We start from the raw sequence: 20,644 nt of genomic DNA on the forward strand, positions 1-20,644 counted from the left end.
TACCGACGCAACGCTGTTTCTGAAACCTAAGGTCTTACTTATTTTAAACATCTTTAGCAGTATACTTGTTCCCACGCCTATAATCACCATCAGCTTTAGCGTACAGCCTTTTTCAAAATAAACGAAGCCACTAGGAGCTTATAGCGCAAGAAGTTCTACGAGTGTGACGCGATCGTCCTTGGTGCATCGCGTCACACTCGTAGAATTTCTGGCGCTTAAAGGAGTTATATATCCTTCAAGACCCCTTGTACAATACCTTGCACATTGCCTTCTACATTTTTTTTATAAATTAACTCGGAATTTATTAATGAGAGGTATACAAAAATGCTAGATAAGGAACATGTATAGTATACCTGATTAAATCGAGCAGGCTAGGTGACTATTTGTCGCCGCCGCGTTTTAAAGGGGATGCCAATAGATCATCATCATCAGCAGCAGCAGCAAAAGAGAGGAGCATCGCCGCAGTACACGCCCCATAAATGACGCCACTCAATGTGCCTTCGTTAGGTTAGCCCTCTTGCCATCTCCATGCCTCGCTCAAAGAAGCTGCTAACTTCTCCGGAGCTTGAATAACGCGAGAACCGCCCGCTATGCAGCGAAGGTCCGTGCCACTCGCTTGGACTACATGCAGGTGACCAACCACCAGTGCCGCGCCACCGAAACAGACAAAGATCGTAACCATCATCATACCATATAAAACGCGTCTTCACAAGTTACACTTCCACGACGAGAAAGATTGCCAATCGCATTATCGTCACTATTCATCTCCGAAGAGTGGATGCGCTGCCAGTTTTTGACGATTACACAACAAGGATTGTCATAAGGGCTACGCGGGCCACACACAGGAATGTGTAGGGGCGTGCGAATATATTAGAAACATTCGAATAACAAATCGAATAGTCACAATTCGTAAATGCGAATATTATTCGAATGCTTTTCAAATATTTCGAAACGTCAACTGCGGCCAATGAAACATAAAATTGGAGTAAATACACACTAAATTTTCACCCTCGCGGACATAGTGCAGACATAAAACATGAGAACTTGCGCAGTAGAGCAGTCTACGTCGCTTAAGTAGCCAAACTTTACAGGCTAAACAGCGTTCATTCGTACTTTCTGAACTGTAGTGTGCATGCGAAGAAACTACTTTACTCCTAATGCTCCATTTGTCCTTTCTATAAAGAACGCTTCATAACGTACTTTGTAATGAGAGAAACTTGCTAACTTTAAAAATACTAGCATGTGAACATCGTTTCATACCGTTTGTGATAACGACTGTTCCTTATTCGAAGACTATTTGAAAGCTATTCGATATTCAATTCGATTCGCTTTTGCCACTATTCTATTCGTATTCGATCTGGTCTGAAAAATCACTATTCGCACACCCTTACAAATGCGTGAACCGCAGACTGCCCGGCCGCTACATCATTGAGACGTCTAGACCGATGTGCGATTCTCGTTTCAGCGGATGCGTTCGCTACATACTGCTGTCGCTCAAGATTACCTGTACCTTACACCGGGCATAGCCTCTTATATTCACTGGGATGCCACATTTTGAATATTAAGAAATTTCATCCATGCAACGGACTCACTATATTTATATAAATAATAAAAAAAAAAACAGCGTCCCTACTTTCGCGTGTTGAACCCACTATGTGGTGCAAAATTTGCTAGATGGAGGGAAAACGTGTATATGCGAATAGAATAAAGAAAGAGGAGCGGGAACGAATGTCCAAGAAAAACAACACATCCGAAGTCAGAAGCGCAGCGTAAGACGCATTAGTAGCGTCCGATTACGCATTCTTCCTGGGCAATGAAGCGTGATGCATTACTGATGAGCGACAGAGACGGGGTAGACGTACGAAGGGGGGGAGGGGGGGGGGGGTGGAGGTAACACCAACACTCGTAGGTTATCGGCTTGATGGCACACGCTCATGGATCGCAGCGCAATCGCTGAAGGACAGCGTATAAAGAAACTATATGGTAGACGTACACCGCGCAGCTTGCGCATTCCTGTCTGTTACCTTCTATGCGGTAATGGTTGTGGATTCTGTTCTTAGACAACACGCTTTGCCCTCGCACTAGGTGCTTCACTGGTCACTGCTTGGTTTTACTCCGGCCATTACCAGTGAGGGGAAGAGATGTCAAGGAGAGGGTGGGAAGTAAATTATAGGTTTTGTCCAGCTTGATATGCCCTACACGCGGGGAGAGAAACCGAAGAGTGAGATAACAAGAGAGAACGACGAAAATTAGGGGCGAAATTTCAGATTGATTACCTGCACTAGACGAGGGCTGTACTGCGACTTGTCCACTGAAGTCTGTTAGCTTCACTATACTGTACTAGGCGGCAGCTAAAGGTTGCACTGATTAGCGTTTCTGACCGTGCACACCTTAAGCTTGAACAGCCAAACATATTTGAGCCAGTACCGATGGGTTTTTAAACAGTGTACTTAAGCATGTTCGAGGAGTTGTACTGCTTAATTTTGAACCCTCTTGGGCCCCCCAAGGTGCTGTGGTGATGACAACTGCGTCGCTGAGGTGAACAAGATGTAAGCTAGATGGGTCTGTGAAGTGCGAAACGAGTAAATATCAATTTGCCAGTGATGCACACTGCCGACAGCTCTGCTGTTGAAAGTAGCTCGTTTCAATATTTCATGTAGATTCGAGCATCTGAAACATATAATGAAACACACTGACTGTCCATTTAACTCTGTGCAGCAGGAAACAGGAAATACTTTCGCAAATGTCCAAGCGGACCACAAGAACTATTCGCGACGCCAGTTTGCTGGAAACTTAGCTTCTCGTTACTGCATTCATCATTGCCCTTAGTGCATTTTCAGGTCGAATTGTTATTATTATCATTTTTGCTATTGAAGGTAGATCAGCTTTTCTAATATAAAGAGGTTTTCCCCTAAAAAGTTATTTCATTCTTCGGCCTCGTGGTGAAGATTAAAACGTCTTTGGATTGATTGATTGACTGACTGATTGATTGGTTGATTGATTGATTTAAACAAGAAGGAAAACAGTGATCATATATGAAACGGGTAAGCAAGAGCCTCCGCTAAGAACTGTAGCAGCAGATTTCCATTTTTGACTGGCCGAAGGTGCATTCGCTTTTGTGGGAATAGTCAACACCACTTAGATAGCACAAGGCCTGTTCACTCTGATCCATGACGTCATGCTACCTGGGCCGAAATCTCCATTGCCAAGGCTGGCGTGACGACAGCGATGACATCAAAACTACTGTTGCTTACTCGTGAGCATCCCCATTAGATTCTATGGCAGTCGGGTCAGATAGCATGACGTCATGGGTCGGAGTGAACCGGCCTTGCGCTATCTAGGTGGCGTTGCAATAGTTCACCACCCCGCGCTTCCATTTTGCTACTGTGATAAACCTTAAGAGCCAAACAGCGGGATAGAGAGTTGTCGCTTATTGTCGTGTAAGTTTAGAATGACCAATGTTTAATAAAACATTGTGTCGGACAAGTTTTATTGGTATCGGTTTTCTCCTTCTTTTCTACAGTAACCGCTGCACGCATGTGATGAATAGGGCGCGAAAGAGTAAAACAAATTTAAATGTTGTTGTCGTTTCTTTTTACTTAACTATGTGTACTTGAAATATTCGTTCCTTGAAACGGTGTCAGCAACCAAAGTCGGCAACTAACAACATTCTAGAGTTGAACTGCGCTTCATACACTCATAGCCATCGCACAAAACAGAGAAAATCCTAATCAAAAAGGCCAACAACAGAAGCCGTACAGACAGCATCAAGGCCAACTGAAAAGGGAAACCGACACTTCTAATCGAAATCGTTACAATCGTTCGTCTCACGATCAGGCACCACATAGAACTCATGAACAAAAGCCTCACAAAGCAGCCAACGTAGGTATAGCCCTCCTATGCCCAGCCCACTCTACCCCCCCCCCCCCCCCCCCTTTCCTCACCCCCCCGTTCTCGGCCAAATCTCGGTGGCGCGTGTTGTCGCTTTGCTCGGAGGCGGGCGGAAGCGACATTGAGGCTTGCCGGTGATCAGATCGGGAAGAAGAGGGCCCATTTGAGGAGCCGGTCGATCTCTACCACCAAGGACTCGAAGCGGAACCCACTCGGATCGAAAAGTTGCATTGTGCGCATGCGGCAGCTGGAGACCGCGAGCAGCCGCGCGCACATGATTGATGCGTGGACCGAGAGGGACGTCCGCGACGTTTGGTCCGACACCGGGAGGGGCACAGCGAAGCCAGGTGAGTGCCGCGAACCAGTCACACTGCCTTGAGCGCAATACAGGTGCGCTAAGCGCTTCGTTGTCGCATAAACGAGCTGATGAGTATCGCGTGTTCGCGTTTTTTACTTGACTTTAAGCAAACGAAGCTTAATTTCTTCCGTTGGCCAGTGGCCGAATTCCCAAACCTTATCGTTTCCAAGTGCTGATTGGCGAAACATGCACCCGAATATGATGAGCGGTTCGTCAGTCTGGTCCTCAGCCACTGACATAAGAGAAACATCTTAAGAATACTTTCCAGTGAAAGATCAACATCGTATAGTTCGATGGCAAGCCGAAGGCATCTACTATTTTTAATGATGCGGACCATGGATTGAAAACCTTTATCACAGCATATCGCGAAGTGAGGAAATTTTCTTTCAGTGTCTGCGCCTCTGTGTAGCTTACGTGAATTATCCTATTTTTAATACATCGTGAAAGCTCCCATCTTGTACGCGTGCGGAAGCACGTGAAGTCATATAGGTTCGTTATTGGATAGCTCGCTTTATGTAAAAAAATTTTTAACAAGTACGCGATATATTGAGAGTATTTGGCAACCAGCCATTGTTTCCCCGGAGCATCATTTTATGTTTCGGATCTTTTAATGGGTAGAAAAAGAATCTTGCTTAGCTGTGACATCTGTTTTATAGTACGAGGAAACGGGCTAGTTTGTTCTTTCCTGTATGCGCTTGTTCGTTCGTTCGTTCGTTCGTTCGTTCGTTCGTTCGTTCGTTCGTTCGTTCGTTCGTTCGTTCGTTCGTTCGTTCGTTCGCTCGCTCGCTTCGTTCGTTCGTTCGCTCGCTTCGTTCGTTCGTTCGTTCGTTCGTTCGTTCGTTCGTTCGTTCGTTCGTTCGTTCGTTCGTTCGTTCGTTCGTTCGTTCGTTCGTTCAATTCATTCTTTCATTCATTCATTTTTTTTCTACAAACGGTGTTTAATTTGTTCGCGCGTCAAACGCACGCACGCCAGCGCGCACACAAAGAAGCGGGAGTGTAAGAACCATCAATTGAGTCACTTGAACGTAGAATATCAGCAGCGCCTTCGTCACCGACGTTGCCAGCTGTGGTATTCGAGGTGTTCTAGCGCGGTCCCGAGCGACCATCTTCTCGTGCTGTAGCGGTGACAATGGCAAAAGGCATGTTCGATGGTTTCCTGGCGGCCGCAATCGTCATACGCAGCACCGGCGGCCATTCCTACGCGACAAGCAAAATCATTCGTCGAAGATTCACCAAGCCACAGTAGGCAGAGAACAGTTGTGTTGGTTCGAGAGAGCCCAGTTGACATTAGGAGTTGTAAGGATGGGTCCGAGCGATGCAGGCTGGTGTGCCGGAAACCTATGGCGCGTTCAGCGTGAACCGCGTGACATCACGTGCGAGCATGCGGAGATTTGTTGCTCCGCATGCTTACGTCCTTTTCATGAGCAGATCTAGAAGCTTCGTTGTGATGCTGGTTGCCCATGGTATCGCAGTGGCCGGGAAGCCACTGAAAAGTTACGTTCTTGAAGTTTTCGGCAAATTGTTGACGGGTATGATTAGTTTCAAGCGCTATAGTTTGTTGTGAGCGCCGTCGGGTCGATAGAACAAAAATTAAAAAAAGCGTTCCTTCTAGTTTTGCGCTGCGAATAATGCACCGTAGCGGTACGTGCTGTCCGAGCCAGCAAGAATTAGCAGCCTGCGGTGCCAACGCCGTATGCCACCGACGTCCGGCGCGACGAGAGATCGAGGAAGCAGCAGCGGCCACCAAGGCCGGCTGGCGCTAGGGATGGTCGATCAATTTTTTTTATTTGATTAACGATTAGTCATTCATCATTTTATCCTTTCACCGATTAATAACTTTCGATGCAGGGTTTTTCATCGAATAATTGATTAATCAAAATTTTTGCCGGGCACTTTTAAAAAGGTTGAAACACAGTTATCTACTTTTGTAGGACCCTATATTAATGTTTAAGAGGCGGAACCAAGTTTGAAACACAAGTGTATAAACGTTTGACAAAAGATAGTCTTCAACTTGTTAAAGACTAAATTTATTTGGCACAAGTGGCTTTTGCAAAGATAAACAATATATGTTATAAAATGACACTTAGTGCAAAATAAGATAGATGGCACTAGTGAATCCCTGTACAGCACATTTAAACAAGTAATAAGAAAATGACAGAAGTGAAAAAAAGGTTAAGTCCAACTGAAATATGCAAGAAATTTCAATATGCACAGCGGAAAAGAAAATTACTGGTTTAGTATTTTAAACCACATGCTGTTTTCTACAGAGCGAAGGAATGTCAACCGCCACCTTCTTTGAATGGCCGCACAACCATCACACGAGAATAGATGCTCGGATGCTATAGATTTACTGGAATCGGCATGAACTCCATCACTATATCAGATACATGCGCCAAACAGGCGCGAATGCTGTGCCACGTCTTTAGTGGACTGGGAGTGGAACGACGGTCAACGAATGAGTTGCTGTAATATACGCTGAATTGCGGGCGCATTTCACGCCTCCAGCTTCGGGTGGCGTGGTGGCGTGTGCGGTGTGGGGGAAGAGAGGGGAAAAGCGCTCGGTTCGGCATCACTCGGGACTCGGGGAAAAACAGCCGACAGTCGCTCTACCACAGCCGCACAGTCACTGCTCGTTCGGCGGCATTCCAGTACGATTTCAAAATTTTCGCGCCACTCCTGTCAAACTCCCGAATATGATTATTCGAACACGCCTAATCGATTAAGTCGAATAAATGAAAGGTGGACATCCATGAAGAATAATCGTTTTGCGGGATACATTTAATCGAGTCATCGATTAATCATTCGTCGATATTACCAACCCCAGCAGGCGCGCGCAGCAGGTAAGCCCAGTGGGGGTGATATATATATATATATATAGTGTGTGTGTGTGTGTGTGTGTGTGTGTGTGTGTGTGTGTGTGTGTGTGTGTGTGTGTGTGTGTGTGTGTGTGTGTGTGTGTGTGTGTGTGTGTGTGTGTGTACCTCACCGACGACAACACTTCTCGCGTCGCAGCCAATGGGAATTGAGGTGCCGTTTCGCTGCTACAGACGCCGGCCTTTTCGCTCAATTGGCCATTTGATGCCTTCGCATAAAAAAGGCAGTTTCGCCCGAATAACGAAGCACGCACAGCGATATCAACGCTTAGTGTTGCGCTTGAATTCCTAGGACGGTGTTCTACATATACGTAACTGTACAATGACGCGAGATACGCGGGTGCGCCAAAATTAATGACAATGTTAAACGCTTTAACACTCTGTGTATATATAGAGTCTGTAATGACATCTCACAGGCGCCACTGCGCTGCCCGTAAATAGCGGCGCCAGTGAAATTACATCACTTTCAGATTGTGCGCACTAATATTGTTTCGCACTTTTCCATAATCTGATATTATTTTAAAAAAGCGGGCAAGTTTGCACTTGGTCGTGCAAATGTTAGGCGCAGCGAAAGTATCTACCCTCAAGTCTTACTGCTTGGTATTAACTTGGTTACTGATAGGTCTTAACTTGGTTTAACTAAACTACGCATGTAAGGAAGCTATTCTCGAGCGATCATTTTCGGAGGTATCTTCCCTTCCGCGACATTTCGCGTGACTAGCGCTGGACGCGTCGGCGCCTACGCGTGACAGCGTTCCTGGCATACCACAAACGCAGGCACGCCGGCAGGAGCCGTGTCTGTGTCGGGCGAAGCGAGCGCGCACCTGCGCCGGCGGTTACTAGGCAACGTGAGGTGACATCATCGCTACTGCTTCGGCGCATGCGCGGCTAGGCAACGCGGGCGGCGTCGGCAGCAGCTCTGCGCGTTGCCTCGTTGGTGCTGCTACAATTTGTTTCTCGCTCTATCTCGCTCTCATTTTCTCTTTCCCTCTCCCGAGCGTTGCACGCGCCGCGCGCATGCTCCACTTCCTTCTCCTTAACGTCCCATGTCAAGGCAAAATGTGCACGGCACGGAGAGAAGGCGAGGCACACGCCGCTACGCGATGTGGTTGCTAGGCAACGCAGTGACGTCAGAACTCGGCGAGATTTTGCTACAGCAGGCGCCACTTTTTACGGTTAGCTAGAACAGTTTCGCTGTTAATAAACGGCATGCGCTGTGAAGGACATCTTTCATTTTTTGTTTGCTCGCTGCAAATCTGAGCAATTGTGAGGTATACAGTCAAGAGCATAAGACTGGTTTTAGCAACTTTGGCGATAGAATAGTATTTGCATCTGTCTTGCATATACGGTATTTATAAACATATGGCACACATATAGGTAATTTTATACTGAACATCATGGCAATGCCGACGGCAAAAATTCACCTGGACGGTCCATATAATTGTTATCCCAATAGAATTGTAGTGGTACATTGGAATCAATGAAGTCGTTCGATTTTATATACGATTCCTCACGACTCACATGAAGTCCTCAACGGAGAGCAACGAGCTCCGCAGCATCCGACGCTGCCCGGTGGGAGGTCTTAAACTTTAGCGTGATGGCTTTTGCAGGGAAGATCACAGATAGGGAAGAGGCACCCACAGTGGTAAGACCATCAGTGTAAACCTAAAGATGGCTTTTGTATGTTTCGTGCAGCATTAGCAGAGATAGCTGTTTGACATCTGGTGTGGAGAATCCTGCGTTCGTCCAAGTCCCTGGTACAGAAAGTTGAACTTGTAGTTGAGCCAAACGCAAAGAAGGTACAGAGTCCCTGCGCAGGCAAATAATCTTTAGGGAGTTAGTCGCGATAAACCGATATAGCAATCCGGTGGAAGGTACTCGGTGCTCGTTTTGGATTGCCACCCTGCACATCAAAAGCCGAAACTATTGAAACTGCTGATACGGCTCACATTACTTTGGGAGTGCTCAGAGCCCACTTCAAGCCCCTTACCCGTGCCCCTCCTCACCATCTCGCCTTCCTGCCCAAAGACTGACCCAGTGGTTCTTTCTGTCGCACAACAGGAAGAACCAGTCAAAAAGACGAAGGACAAGAGAAGGGAATTCGCACAACAACGACTGGACTAACAACTGTGCTTTATTGAAAACAGTGAACACTTCACCTCACCTAACCACCAGTAAACACCTCACCTCCTGGGTTCTGATGAAGCAGCAAACGTACCTCGCCATTGCCGCGAATGTGGTTGCTGCCCGCTGTTCAGCAATGTGATTATTCTTGGCAGAGGCAGGGGCAAAGAAGAGCGCGAAATTCTAGAAGCTTACTACCTCGGTTTGCCTGGTGATGCTTGCATTATAGCACAACTTCGGTGCGCTTGCTCAAAAAAGATATTTTCTTTTTTAGGTCGGTCGCGATAGACTTGGTGTCCATCTCCCCTTTCTCAATGCCTTGTGATTAGTGCTGGTGGTGCTGCGCATAATCCGTTAGCCTTGCTGGGATTGTGTTGTTTTCAATAAAGCCCAGTTGTTAGTCCACTCGTTGTGGTGTGAATTCCCTTTCTTGTCCTTCGTCTTTGGGTTTGGTTTTTCCTGTAAAGGATAAACCAACTGGTCCGGATTTTGACTCTCCTGTCGGACCACTTGACGCAAAAATGAATCGCTACTATCAACAATATGCGCTGTAAAACAAAGAAAGCAACTCGTCAGTTAATGAAATCCTGTAGATTATATGGTCATTTCAATGGTGTTCAGTGGTGGATTGCTAACAATAATGTGCCAGCGTCTGGATCAGCTACAATATTGCTTTTCTTTATATTCTAACCTGATATTATGCGAGTATTTAACCTTGTGTCTGCTGGTATGACATCCTGAAGGCTAAACAGCACCTGTGTGATTGCTTTTCACTCTTTGGCGTCAGCGGGGTCGTCCCACCGCTATTATCAGCATTTACCACTTGGCACGATAAACATAGATAGCCATCGAACAATAAGACCTGTCATATCGGGTCTCAGAGCGCACTTTATTTACGAAACGACGCTAATAGAATTTGTCCAGGAACAAGGAACAACCAGGAACGCATAAACAAAGTATTATTGCACAATGATAGCGTTTCAAGCCTGCTGCCTTCCAGCGTTTTTTCGGAGGTGCGTATACAGTCGTCGACAAAAGTTCACGAACCGATAGGCCTGTGAAAACGTCCAAATTCAGAACAGTTTGGGACCGTAGCCGGTAAAAGAGTTCAACGCAATGTTGTTCTTATATATTGGTACATACTGGAAATCCGAATACCATGACGGATGTACAGAGTGCGCAAATATTCAGATTTCATGACATGTAAATTTTAAATGCCGACTGTACATGAATTCCACATATTCTATGCGCCTATGCCTTCTCGGTTTAAAACTTTCAGGGACACAACACAGTCGACCGCATCGTTTTCTGTCGGAGGCATTACAAGTGTGTTCTTTATAAAGTACTTTTCACATGAAGTTTAATCTGAAAGCTGGCAAGCAGACTGCTTAAGAAAAAAAGTGGGACGTATAAATAAAAAAGTGGGATGTCCCGTTGTCGACTTGGGTAATATTATCAAGACGACTTCGTTTCCCGCCTATACCTCATCCTCACGGCTACCTGTAAAATTATCGGAAGCACCCTTGGTGCACTAGTACACTATGGCAGCAGCATGTGCGTGTTTTGTATGTTTACGTAGCGTTTACTGAGCACCCTTTACACCAGCATCGTTCAGGACTGTTCACTATAACAACTCGTCTCGGAAGACATGTGCTCCATCGGAAGCCTCAAAGGCTACGCATTTCTCATATGTAACGCATGATGCGTGCGTAAGGCTAATGATTAATTGAATAATTATTTATTGGTAAACATGGGTACGGCGAATTACCGATGCCTAACCTCTCCAAAATCTTAAAAGCACAAAGCTGTCATTGAAAGATGTCCTGAAAATTTTCAGTCAACAAATGTAGCAGAAATTGGGCGTGGGCTTTGTTCGTGTCGTTGCTCTAGTGCAATAAAGGCGCTGTTCTCAAAATAGTGACCATTTATCAGTGCGCTGGCTTAAAGAAAGATGAAAGAAATAACGAAACATAGGGAAGCGGACGATGAAGTGAGCAAACGCTGCAACCGCTCCAGCTTTTTGATAAATATGCAATAAAACGAAGAAAAAAAGCAGAAGAAAGCTTTCCCGTGGACCACGAACGTAGCTGCACAGAAAGGTTCCAGCGTAGCTGTTATATATCGCCGTTTCCGTGAAGTGAAATTGCCATGAAAAGTGGGACTGATATGTCGCGCTGTCCGTCAAAGGGTTAATGCGTCTCTCAATGGTTGCAGACGGCTGCGCAAGACTGTAGTGGCGTTGCCTAAAGCGAGCGGGCAAGAACAACTGTGTGTCACCCAGCTGTGCAATTTGGTTGTGCAGCTGTTGCCCCTACGCTGTATTCTAGCCTCCATTATTTCGTGCCTTCGTCCAAGGCTGCCAGGCGTGGCTGCACTGTACCTTCCTCGCTACGTGGGGGCTCTTATGCTTACGAAATTTCTGGCTTTCGTATCGCATGGCTGTTTTCTGCCTGCCTTCGACATCAGCATCCCAATGTGCCATTAAAATGTCCGGCAGTACTCAATAGCATCACGAAATTGAAACCTAATTTCTTGTTTTACAGTGAAAAAATATCGTATCTGTTTTCTCTCGTTTCTACACGCCAAGGACCATCTATATAAATGTGCGTGTGTGTTTGTGAGTGTGCGTAATTTTTATTTTTTAAAAGGTTCACTTCCATACGAGGCCTACAAAATATTTCCAAGAATTTGCTTCAACTGCGGGACTCGAATCTGCTCATGTCTCTGTGCGTAATGTGACGTGTTCCGTCGTTCCTTTTCTTCTTCCCTTCTTTGCAGTGTATATATGTTGCCATTACCATAATAATAATCAATCAATTGATCAATCAATAAATTATTTAACGTGCGCAGGAATGACCCTGTGGTCTCAGTGCTGGAGCGCATGTATTAAAAACCAAAAACAAGCAAGAAAAATACAGCAGGGAAATTTTAAAGTAAAATAACCAAAATTAATCAAAATAACAATTATGTAAAGAAGAGTGTACATATACCAAAGCGCAAAGTGAATACAAACGAAAAAGGTGGAGAAGGGCAGTTTAACAGTGTGTGAAACTACGACACAACAACGCAAATCTCGGAAAAGGACAATGAGAGCAAGTTATGAAAAATATCTAGATCATGAAAATAAGCGGTAAAGACTCAGTATTCTGTGGACGGTTGAGTGTCGGTGATGACAGGCAGGAACTTGGTAAGGTGTGTGTTCTCTGGTGATCTTGCGTGGAATACGAAACATGATACAACTGAGGATTTCGGAACATGTGAGGATATATACCGTGAAGGTGTTTGAAAAGAAACAGGTCAGCGCGATACCGGCAGAGAAGTAAGGGCAATCACGATAATCCAAAAGTGCTGAAACAAGGTCCAGTATCCGTGTTAGCAACGCGGTGATGATATATGCTTAGAAACGTTTTTTTGGACCCGATCAATAATGTCACCGTTCGATCTATAAATGCCACTATAGACGACCAACGTGTAATCGAGTTAACGAAGACAAATTGTTGTGTACATCTTGCGGAACGGCGCAGGAGAATTGAATTCCCTCGACAGTCTGCAAACAGAGCCAGGAGTGCGCATACCCCGCATTTTAACGCGTTTAGTGTGAGCAGAAAAGTGTGAGGTTGTATCAAAACGTACACCGAGATAATTGATTTCCCAGGCCTTACACAATGGTACAGAATCTACAGAATAAGAAAATGAGATGCTGGCTGTTTTGCGTGTGCAATTCATGACTTCGATTTTAGCAGAATTCAAGGTGAGGTTATTATATAAGCACCATTTCGAAAAAGAAAACAGGTCACACTGCAGGATGCGAGAGTTATCTACACTATGAATTTTCTTTAAAATCTTGATGTCCTCGGCATATAGAGGGAACGAAGAATTCCCAATAGCGGAAAGAACGTCTTTTATAAAAAAAATTAAAGCAGTGGTCCTAACACTGATCTTTGAGGGACGCCGCTAACTACGGCTCAATCATTTATTTACTATGCCCAGGAACAACCATAAGATCTTAGTGCTGACGCACGCATACCCTAAACAAAACAACACAAAACAAATAATAACAAAAGTTGCAGTGGCTTAGCTCGGCTATGCCAGGATATACGTAGCGTTAGCAAAGGTTCAGCTGATTATTCTTAGCTTATTCTTAAGATTATTCTTAAGATAAGATTATTCTTATGAGTCAAGCTTCTCCGTTCTTCTGCGCTGTTGAGCAGCATTTGCGCTCTCCTTCTTCATGGCTATACCACACTGGCAAACGCCAGTCAGAAGCGCAGCGGCTCCAGCGCAGTGTCAGACGGCGACTGCACAGCGAGCGCGCGCCGGCGCCAGTGCGTCTACCACGGCTAGACGTCACTCCTCTGGAATGCGCAGACCGGCGGCGGTGAGTCGCGCGCGGCGGCGGCGGAGTGCGCGAGAGGTGCCGGCTCCGGTGGCTCCGGTGCGCAAGCCGTGTGACATCACTGATCCTTGCGCATGCGCAGCACGGCTCTTGATGTGCCGCGCGAAACGGGCTTGGCTAGGCCAGTGTAGCTAACGCTACAATAATAATCTCTGAGTGTATTTGTGGGTGTTCGACACTTGACGTCACAATCCGCGCACACGAAAATGAGTAATCTGGTCTTAAGTGCGAATTCACTCTAAAGGAGCCATAACAAGCCCGACCAATGTTCAGGTGTTCTAGATTGCAAAGAATGGTAGAGGTCCACCCATTCAATCCAGGAGCTAGTGAAATCCCTGTGTCCAAATCCTCCATCGCGAATCACGGGCTGGAAGCGTTTTCAATAGAGTAATTAAGTCACTGGCCTCAATAAACAGCACGCGGACATCGTCGTCATTATAAACTTAGTCGAGATAGGATGATTATGACGAATAAAATCAGAGAGTTAAAAAAATGAAAACGTGGTCTCTTCTGATGCTAAATACAGTTTCATGCGAAGATTTTGACGCATAATCTCATAGAATCTTTGTATAAAGCACTGCTCATGCTGTCACCACCGTGTATCCATCTTCGCTAGTTATAAATCATTCCGTCCTGGAAACAGCGCGCGCATGAGGTAGTGCCGACGCGTCCTTGAGTCCGTGACGCGGTTGTTTGTCCAACTGCTGCCATTTGCCTTACTTTCTTTTCGACGAAGGCGGCTGCATATCAGCGATCACACTCGGAATCACCAATCTTTCTCCCTGTCGTTGCTGTGCTTTAAAGACATTATCATTGCCGTATGTGAAAACGGTGCCCACAAAACACGAACTAAGAGAAAGGTCGGGAACTGTCATGTTTGTGCATATTCTTTCTTGTGCATGTTCTTTCTTAGGAAAGTACATGTGTGAAACCATAAGTGGAACCAGACTAAGAGTGCAAAGAATGTCAGCAGCGCAGCTGCAGTAGCACCCAAGTGTGATTTGGCGGAATCGCTTAATAATTGAAAGGACCTCCTTAAATGAACCTTTCACCAACTAAAAAAAAATATATATATATAATAAGTGATCAGCTTTCTCTCTTGTCACCTCATCGACTCTGACATTCTTACTTCATTTTCGAGAGCAGACAAGCTAGCTAAGCTAAGGATTCCCTGCAGGGCATACCATGATGTAAAATACTCCGGGGCATCTCTCTAAGGTGCACATACTTTAGCAATGAATTTGCGAACTTATTGTCTGTTTACAAACAGCCACAATTGTCTAGTTTGTGAATGGCTCCTAAGCATATTGTGCTTGATAAAGCCCGAGTTAGAGTCACAGCCACAGCAGGTGGTTGGCATCAGCGCCGTATGGACATGATAACCGGGGACTAAAAAACGTTCCAAAATCTTCTAATGTCATGTCTCAAAGGTCAGGTGACTTTCATTCCACCAAAACACAAAACCTTGCTTCTTTTTAACAGCGGACCTGTTTAAGCCGGTCGTTAGTCCGTCCGTCGTCGACAAAAAATGTGGGTCGATCCAGGCGGTATAGTGCAGAAAGGGTCCAAGCGCAATGGCACATACCCCTGTGAACTAGCGAAGCTGAGCCTGGATAGGCCTAGATAAGCATGGCTGGGACTACTTAAGCTTAGTCAGTCATCGATCGCCAATCGATAGCCAATCAATAGCTAATCAATAATCGATCAATAATCAATTAATTTCGTAAAATTTTGGGGATGACTTGGTAGTGCTTAGCCTAGCGCAAATACGTAGCCGATACCTTGCGATAGCCAATCAATAGCCAATCAATAGCTAATCGATAATTAATCAATAACCACTAAATTCGGGGAAATGCTGGGGATGACCTGGCAGTGCTTAGCCTAGCCTAAACGCGTACCCAATACCTGGCGATAGCCAATCTATAGCCAATCAATAGCTAATCGCTAATCGATCAATAATCAATAAATTTCGGACAATGCTGGGGATGACTTGGTAGTCCTTAGCCTAGCCCAAAAGCCAGGACTACCTAGGTGCCCATCAGCTCCGCTGTCTCTTTAGCATTGCGCCTGCAGTGCAAGCTACGCTAATTTTTATTATTTTTTTGCTTCATTACAGTGACGACCCTCTGATGTCCTCTGGCGCTGCCACTATTCGTCCGCTGGCCCACGCTCTGTCCCTCGTCCTTTCGTTGACGCTACTGCATTTGGCGTTGCTGCCCCCAAGACGGGCCTCAGCGGAGGCTGCACCATCAGCGGCCCAACGTCGCGAGTCCCTACTGGTCACGCAGATCTGCATGGGATCGCAGAGGTTCACCAACACCGTCAACCTTCTGCTGTCGTTCGCGCAGCGGGTGCTGGCCCAGCCCAGGCGGCTGGACATCGGTGGAAACTTCGGTCTCAACTTGACGCTACGCGGACTCGACACGCTGTCTCTGCGGGGCACGGCGGAGACGTACTGCGACGAGAACGTTGCGCAGGCGTGGCTTCCGCTCAGTTTGTCGCCGACCATCGTGCTCACTCTGATATCCCCGCTGCCATACCTTCCGTACGTCCAGAAGGACATCTCGGGCACGCTGAGCGGACTCGAAGCAAACGTCGGTGTGCGAGTGGACAGGAACGACCCCAACAGTCGTCTCGTGATCTCGTCGCTCGAAGTCGTGAACGTGGACGCTATCGACGTGGAGCTGAGCTCGTTCGCAGCCTTTTCCGGCACGCCGCTCACCTCGTTTTTCCAACTGCCCGGCATGACGAGAAAGATCGCGCTGCTGGCGCCCGTAGTGCGAGCCGCGTTGCAGACGTTCATCGACCGCGGCGGGTTTAGTCTGTAAATACATGACCGTCTTCGCACAATCAGCAACGAAAGCAATGCGATAATGAAACAGCAGGCAACCTTGCTGTTCGTTGTGATGAAGCTTGGCAGCTTCGCTATAAGCGATCAAAAACACGCAGTTGGACACTACTCACCTTCCCGTATTAGACATACACTACGTATGGAAGTTCCTCTCACACAGCGTGTAAACTGTTGAAGTACAAACGCTTACATTATCGAGCTGCATTCGTTGCTGATTGTGCAATTCCTTCTCATGAAATAATTCAATGGATACGTTCAATTACGAAGAAGCCGAAGAGGTTTTCGGACAAGGAACGATCGGTTCCCACTCCTTTAGTGTTTTAGGCTAGACTATCCTCTCGTATCGCTGTGATTTTGGTCTCAATCAACGCGGAAAGTTGTGACCCTTTTGTGGATGCCAAGCTTTTGTCAGTGGGTGGGCTTTTCGCCGAAATATTCCTGTTTTTCGCTGCTCAGCCTAACGGCTGGCAGGCCTAGAGCGGCGAAGCGCCGACGACTTCTTCGCCGGTGGCGCGGAGCGCCCTTCGACAGCTGCCATGGCGGCGGCTTCTATGCAAGTAGAAGATTTCTACGAGGAAGTGGGCTGGAAGACGGTCAGGAAGAGCGAAAAAGGCTGGCCGGGTCTCCACTTCTAACCCGGCCTCTCAGCAAGGAGGCCATAATGGCGCGGGGCAGGTGAGCGCACATTGCCCCGGTTTCTAACATTATGAATCGGGTAGTAAAGGCTTCACGCATCCCTCCCATGCTCCAGGAGCATGTCAAAATTGTGCTGCGCCCCAAATGCGGCTTGAATTTGGAGAAAATTGGTCCCACTTCAGTGGGCAAAGCAATCACCGTGGCGCCAGGACTGGATGGACTGGACGCCAGGACTGGACTGGATAGACTGGACGCCAGGACTGGGTCAAACGATGGATGATGTAATTTGTCCAAACGTTATTCAAAACATTTTGGGGGCCAGCACCCCTCTTAGAGAAGAGAGAGAAAAAAAGATAAAAGAAAGACAGGGAGGCTAACCAGAGATTATCTCCGGTTGGCTACCCTGTACCGGGGGAGGGGTGAAGGGAAACGCAGAAAGATATGTGCACATCAAATCTATTGCGCCTATGAAACTGCTCCTAGCGATACGTGCAAGGGGGTTATTAGAAATGTGGACATTGCCGATGGGCCTGCAGCTCTCGAGAGAAACATTTCGAACTACCGCAACCCGATCGCGCTCGGTGTCAAGAGAATCAAGAATTCTGGATCAGTTGTCATCGTCTTCGACGGACTTCGTGTGCCGATCGTTGTAAGATACGGACCTACCTTGGTGCGCTGTTTTCTATACCGCAAACAAGTTGATGTATGCTACACTTGTGGCAAGATTGGTCATCGAGCGGACGTCTGCACGGCGCCTGGAACTACGAAATGGGGGGGGGGGGGGGGGGGGGGGGCTGCGGTTTGCGTAACCCAAGTGCACCGCATGTATGTCAGCCGAAATGCAAGTTGTGCGGTGGCTTGCATAAAACGGCTTACAAGGTGTGCAAACAGCGATACTTAATCACATACATGGTACGTGTGAGACGTCAGGAGCACGCGAGAGAAGAGCGCACGAAGGAACAGGTGGCTGAAGAGGAACCGCAGTTGGCGAGCGGTCGCCCCACACCCAAGGACCGCTCTAGCTCGCGCAACCGCTCCCGGCAATGCGCGTCATCAAGACAACGAGGATCAAGCAGAAGCAGGAGTCGCTCCCACTCCAAGGGGCCGCAGCTGCGCTTTTATTCTGGTGGAGGTGCTGACTCCTGGGCTGACAAGGTCAAAGGCAAAGAGGAGGGCGCGGCCCCTCCGAACTTACCTGGGAAACCTTACTTAGGACTGCCGCCGATCTCGGGGAACAACTGAAAATCGTCACTTGGGCCGAGGGAGTCGCCCCCAACTGGGGCCACCCTGAGACCCCACCATGATTTTCAATAAAGATGTTGTAACCATCACCACCAGGGCGCGGCCCAGCTGTCGGAAAGTCAGATTCGCAGTCCAGAGACAGATAGAATTATATCGTTAGAAAAGGAGAATAGCAGCCTCCGGGCAGTGGTCGATAGCCTTACACTAGAGCTAGTTGAGCTCCACAGAGAAATCACTCGTAACAAGTCCGCTTCGTCTGAGCGTCCGTCGCTTAATGAGGTTCCGAAGTCTATGGAGGTGGTAACGCCCAAAGGAGGGGCCCACGAATGTTTGACTCCCAAAAAGAGGGCCCTCAATCAGTCGAAGCAGTTACAAACCAAGGCAAAGTCTGAGATTAAGGAGGCTCTTTTTGCCATTAACGATAGCATCAGATAAATCAACGACCGACTTACTCGTATTGAGTGTAGCAAGGAGGAATCGGGAATCAGGCTGCAGGAGATTGAGACGTATCTTAATGAGACGGTAGTTCCCGTCATGGAGAACATCTGTCCCAAAACGCTACCAATGCAAGGCAGGTCTCTAAGTAACTCCCAATTGGATAAGATATTTCCAAATAATTAGGATGGTGCCGCCAAATAGGAAATTCAGGAGTTGGCAATGGAACTGCAGAGGAATCAGTCCTAAAAAGGTTGCCCTCCTGCAGCTAATTAGATCGTAGACTGAGAAACCACACGCAATTATGCTCCAAGAAACACTGACGATTGATATTTCCTTCGCGGGCTACAAGGTGGAATCTTTTCGAGGAGATAGAGGTAGGGGTGTCCCCTATTCTGATAATCAGGAAGATTTCTTATGTCCGACATGTGCTCCGCACGATACACAGTAATGTTGAATTTATTGCGGTTGAGATTGTTCCCAACAGTTACGTAGGCAATAGCAGCAGCATATTTCTCCTCAATTTGTATAGCGGTCCTAAAGATTCCCGACAGTGCGTCAAAGCTATCCTAACCAAGGTCACTGAACTTGCTATGGAGGCTCCTCTGCTTGTTGGGGGGAATTTCAATGCACCTCATCAAGCGTGGGGATACCCATTCTCCTCCGGCAAGGGGGGAGGCTGTGGATGCATGCATCGGACCTTAGTCTAACTCTTATTACAGACCCAGAACATCCTACTAGAGGCGGCAGCTCCTCGTGCAGGGACTCGACTCCCGTATTAACATTTGTCAGGGGGATCGCGGAGTTCATTTGGGACAATACCAACATTGATCTGGGCAGTGACCATTACTTAATAACTATCAAACTTGAGATAGCCGCTATAAAGGTAAAGGAATATAAGCTGATTGATCGGGACCAATTTCGTAAATTGAGAACCCCCCAAGGCTCACCCCCAGCTACGGCTGATCCGCCGCTCGAAAGCTGGGTAGAGCAACTCGCATCTGACATCAGGGCGTCGGAGAGGGTTATTGTCACGGACGTCCCAACGAATAAGATGGATTCCAGGCTGGCTAACCTCCTCGAGGCCAAGCAATCGATATTAGCACGATGAAAAGGTCAACGGTTGAACAAGAGACTTAGGAAGAAAATAGCAATATTCAACAGAGAAATCGATGAATACTGCAGAGTTCTATGCAGACAGCAGTGGGACGAGGTGTGTAACTCCCTGGATGGCACAATCCGCAAAGGCGGTGGTTGGGGCCTCCTCAAACATCTCTCGGATGAGAGCGGCGCTCCAAGTCCAAACCCATTAAATGGTTGCTACTATGCGAAATTATTCACAAGGCGAGAAAAAAAATGGCGGATGACAAGCTGTTGGATGACCTAGCTAGTCAGTGCCTACCGCTCAAGAGGACGCAGTAGTTCACCCCCCTTTCGGTCGGATACTCGGGGTCTCCCAATCACGCCCTTGACGGAGATTTCTCAGAGGGTGAAATTCGCCTTGCGATTCAGAAACTTTACAGTAAATCTGCCGCTGGCCCCGATGGGATCTCCAACAGAGTTCTGCGCAACCTCGAAGATAATTCTGTCACTTACCTAACCAGGCAAATCATTAAAATCTGGAAAGAGGGCCGCGTTCCGAAAGAAGGGAAACACGCACGTACGGTACAGATTCCCAAGCCGGGCAAACTTCTTGGGCTTGCAAACTTCAGACCGATCTCTCTGACGTCATGCCTCGGTAAGGTCGCAGAACATGTCGTCCTCAACTGGCTCTCGAACAATGAGGAAGAGAACGAGCTTTTCCCGTACACCATGATCGGATTCAGGCCAGGACTTTC

At 47.1% G+C, this 20,644-nt stretch overlaps 1 protein-coding gene across 1 annotated transcript; it reads left to right on the plus strand.

Moving 5' to 3' along the window:
- The first annotated feature begins 3,956 nt into the window (after nucleotides 1-3,956).
- On the plus strand, nucleotides 3,957-16,752 carry LOC125943313 (uncharacterized). Its single transcript, XM_049662393.1, has 2 exons — nucleotides 3,957-4,238; nucleotides 15,759-16,752. Exon 2 carries the CDS (start codon nucleotides 15,772-15,774, stop codon nucleotides 16,468-16,470), a length of 699 nt encoding a protein of 232 aa, XP_049518350.1. The 5' UTR covers nucleotides 3,957-4,238; nucleotides 15,759-15,771; the 3' UTR covers nucleotides 16,471-16,752.
- Nucleotides 16,753-20,644: the final 3,892 nt, after the last annotated feature.

Source organism: Dermacentor silvarum, chromosome 2 (assembly GCF_013339745.2).
Source record: "Dermacentor silvarum isolate Dsil-2018 chromosome 2, BIME_Dsil_1.4, whole genome shotgun sequence".
Classification (NCBI taxonomy): domain Eukaryota; kingdom Metazoa; phylum Arthropoda; class Arachnida; order Ixodida; family Ixodidae; genus Dermacentor; species Dermacentor silvarum.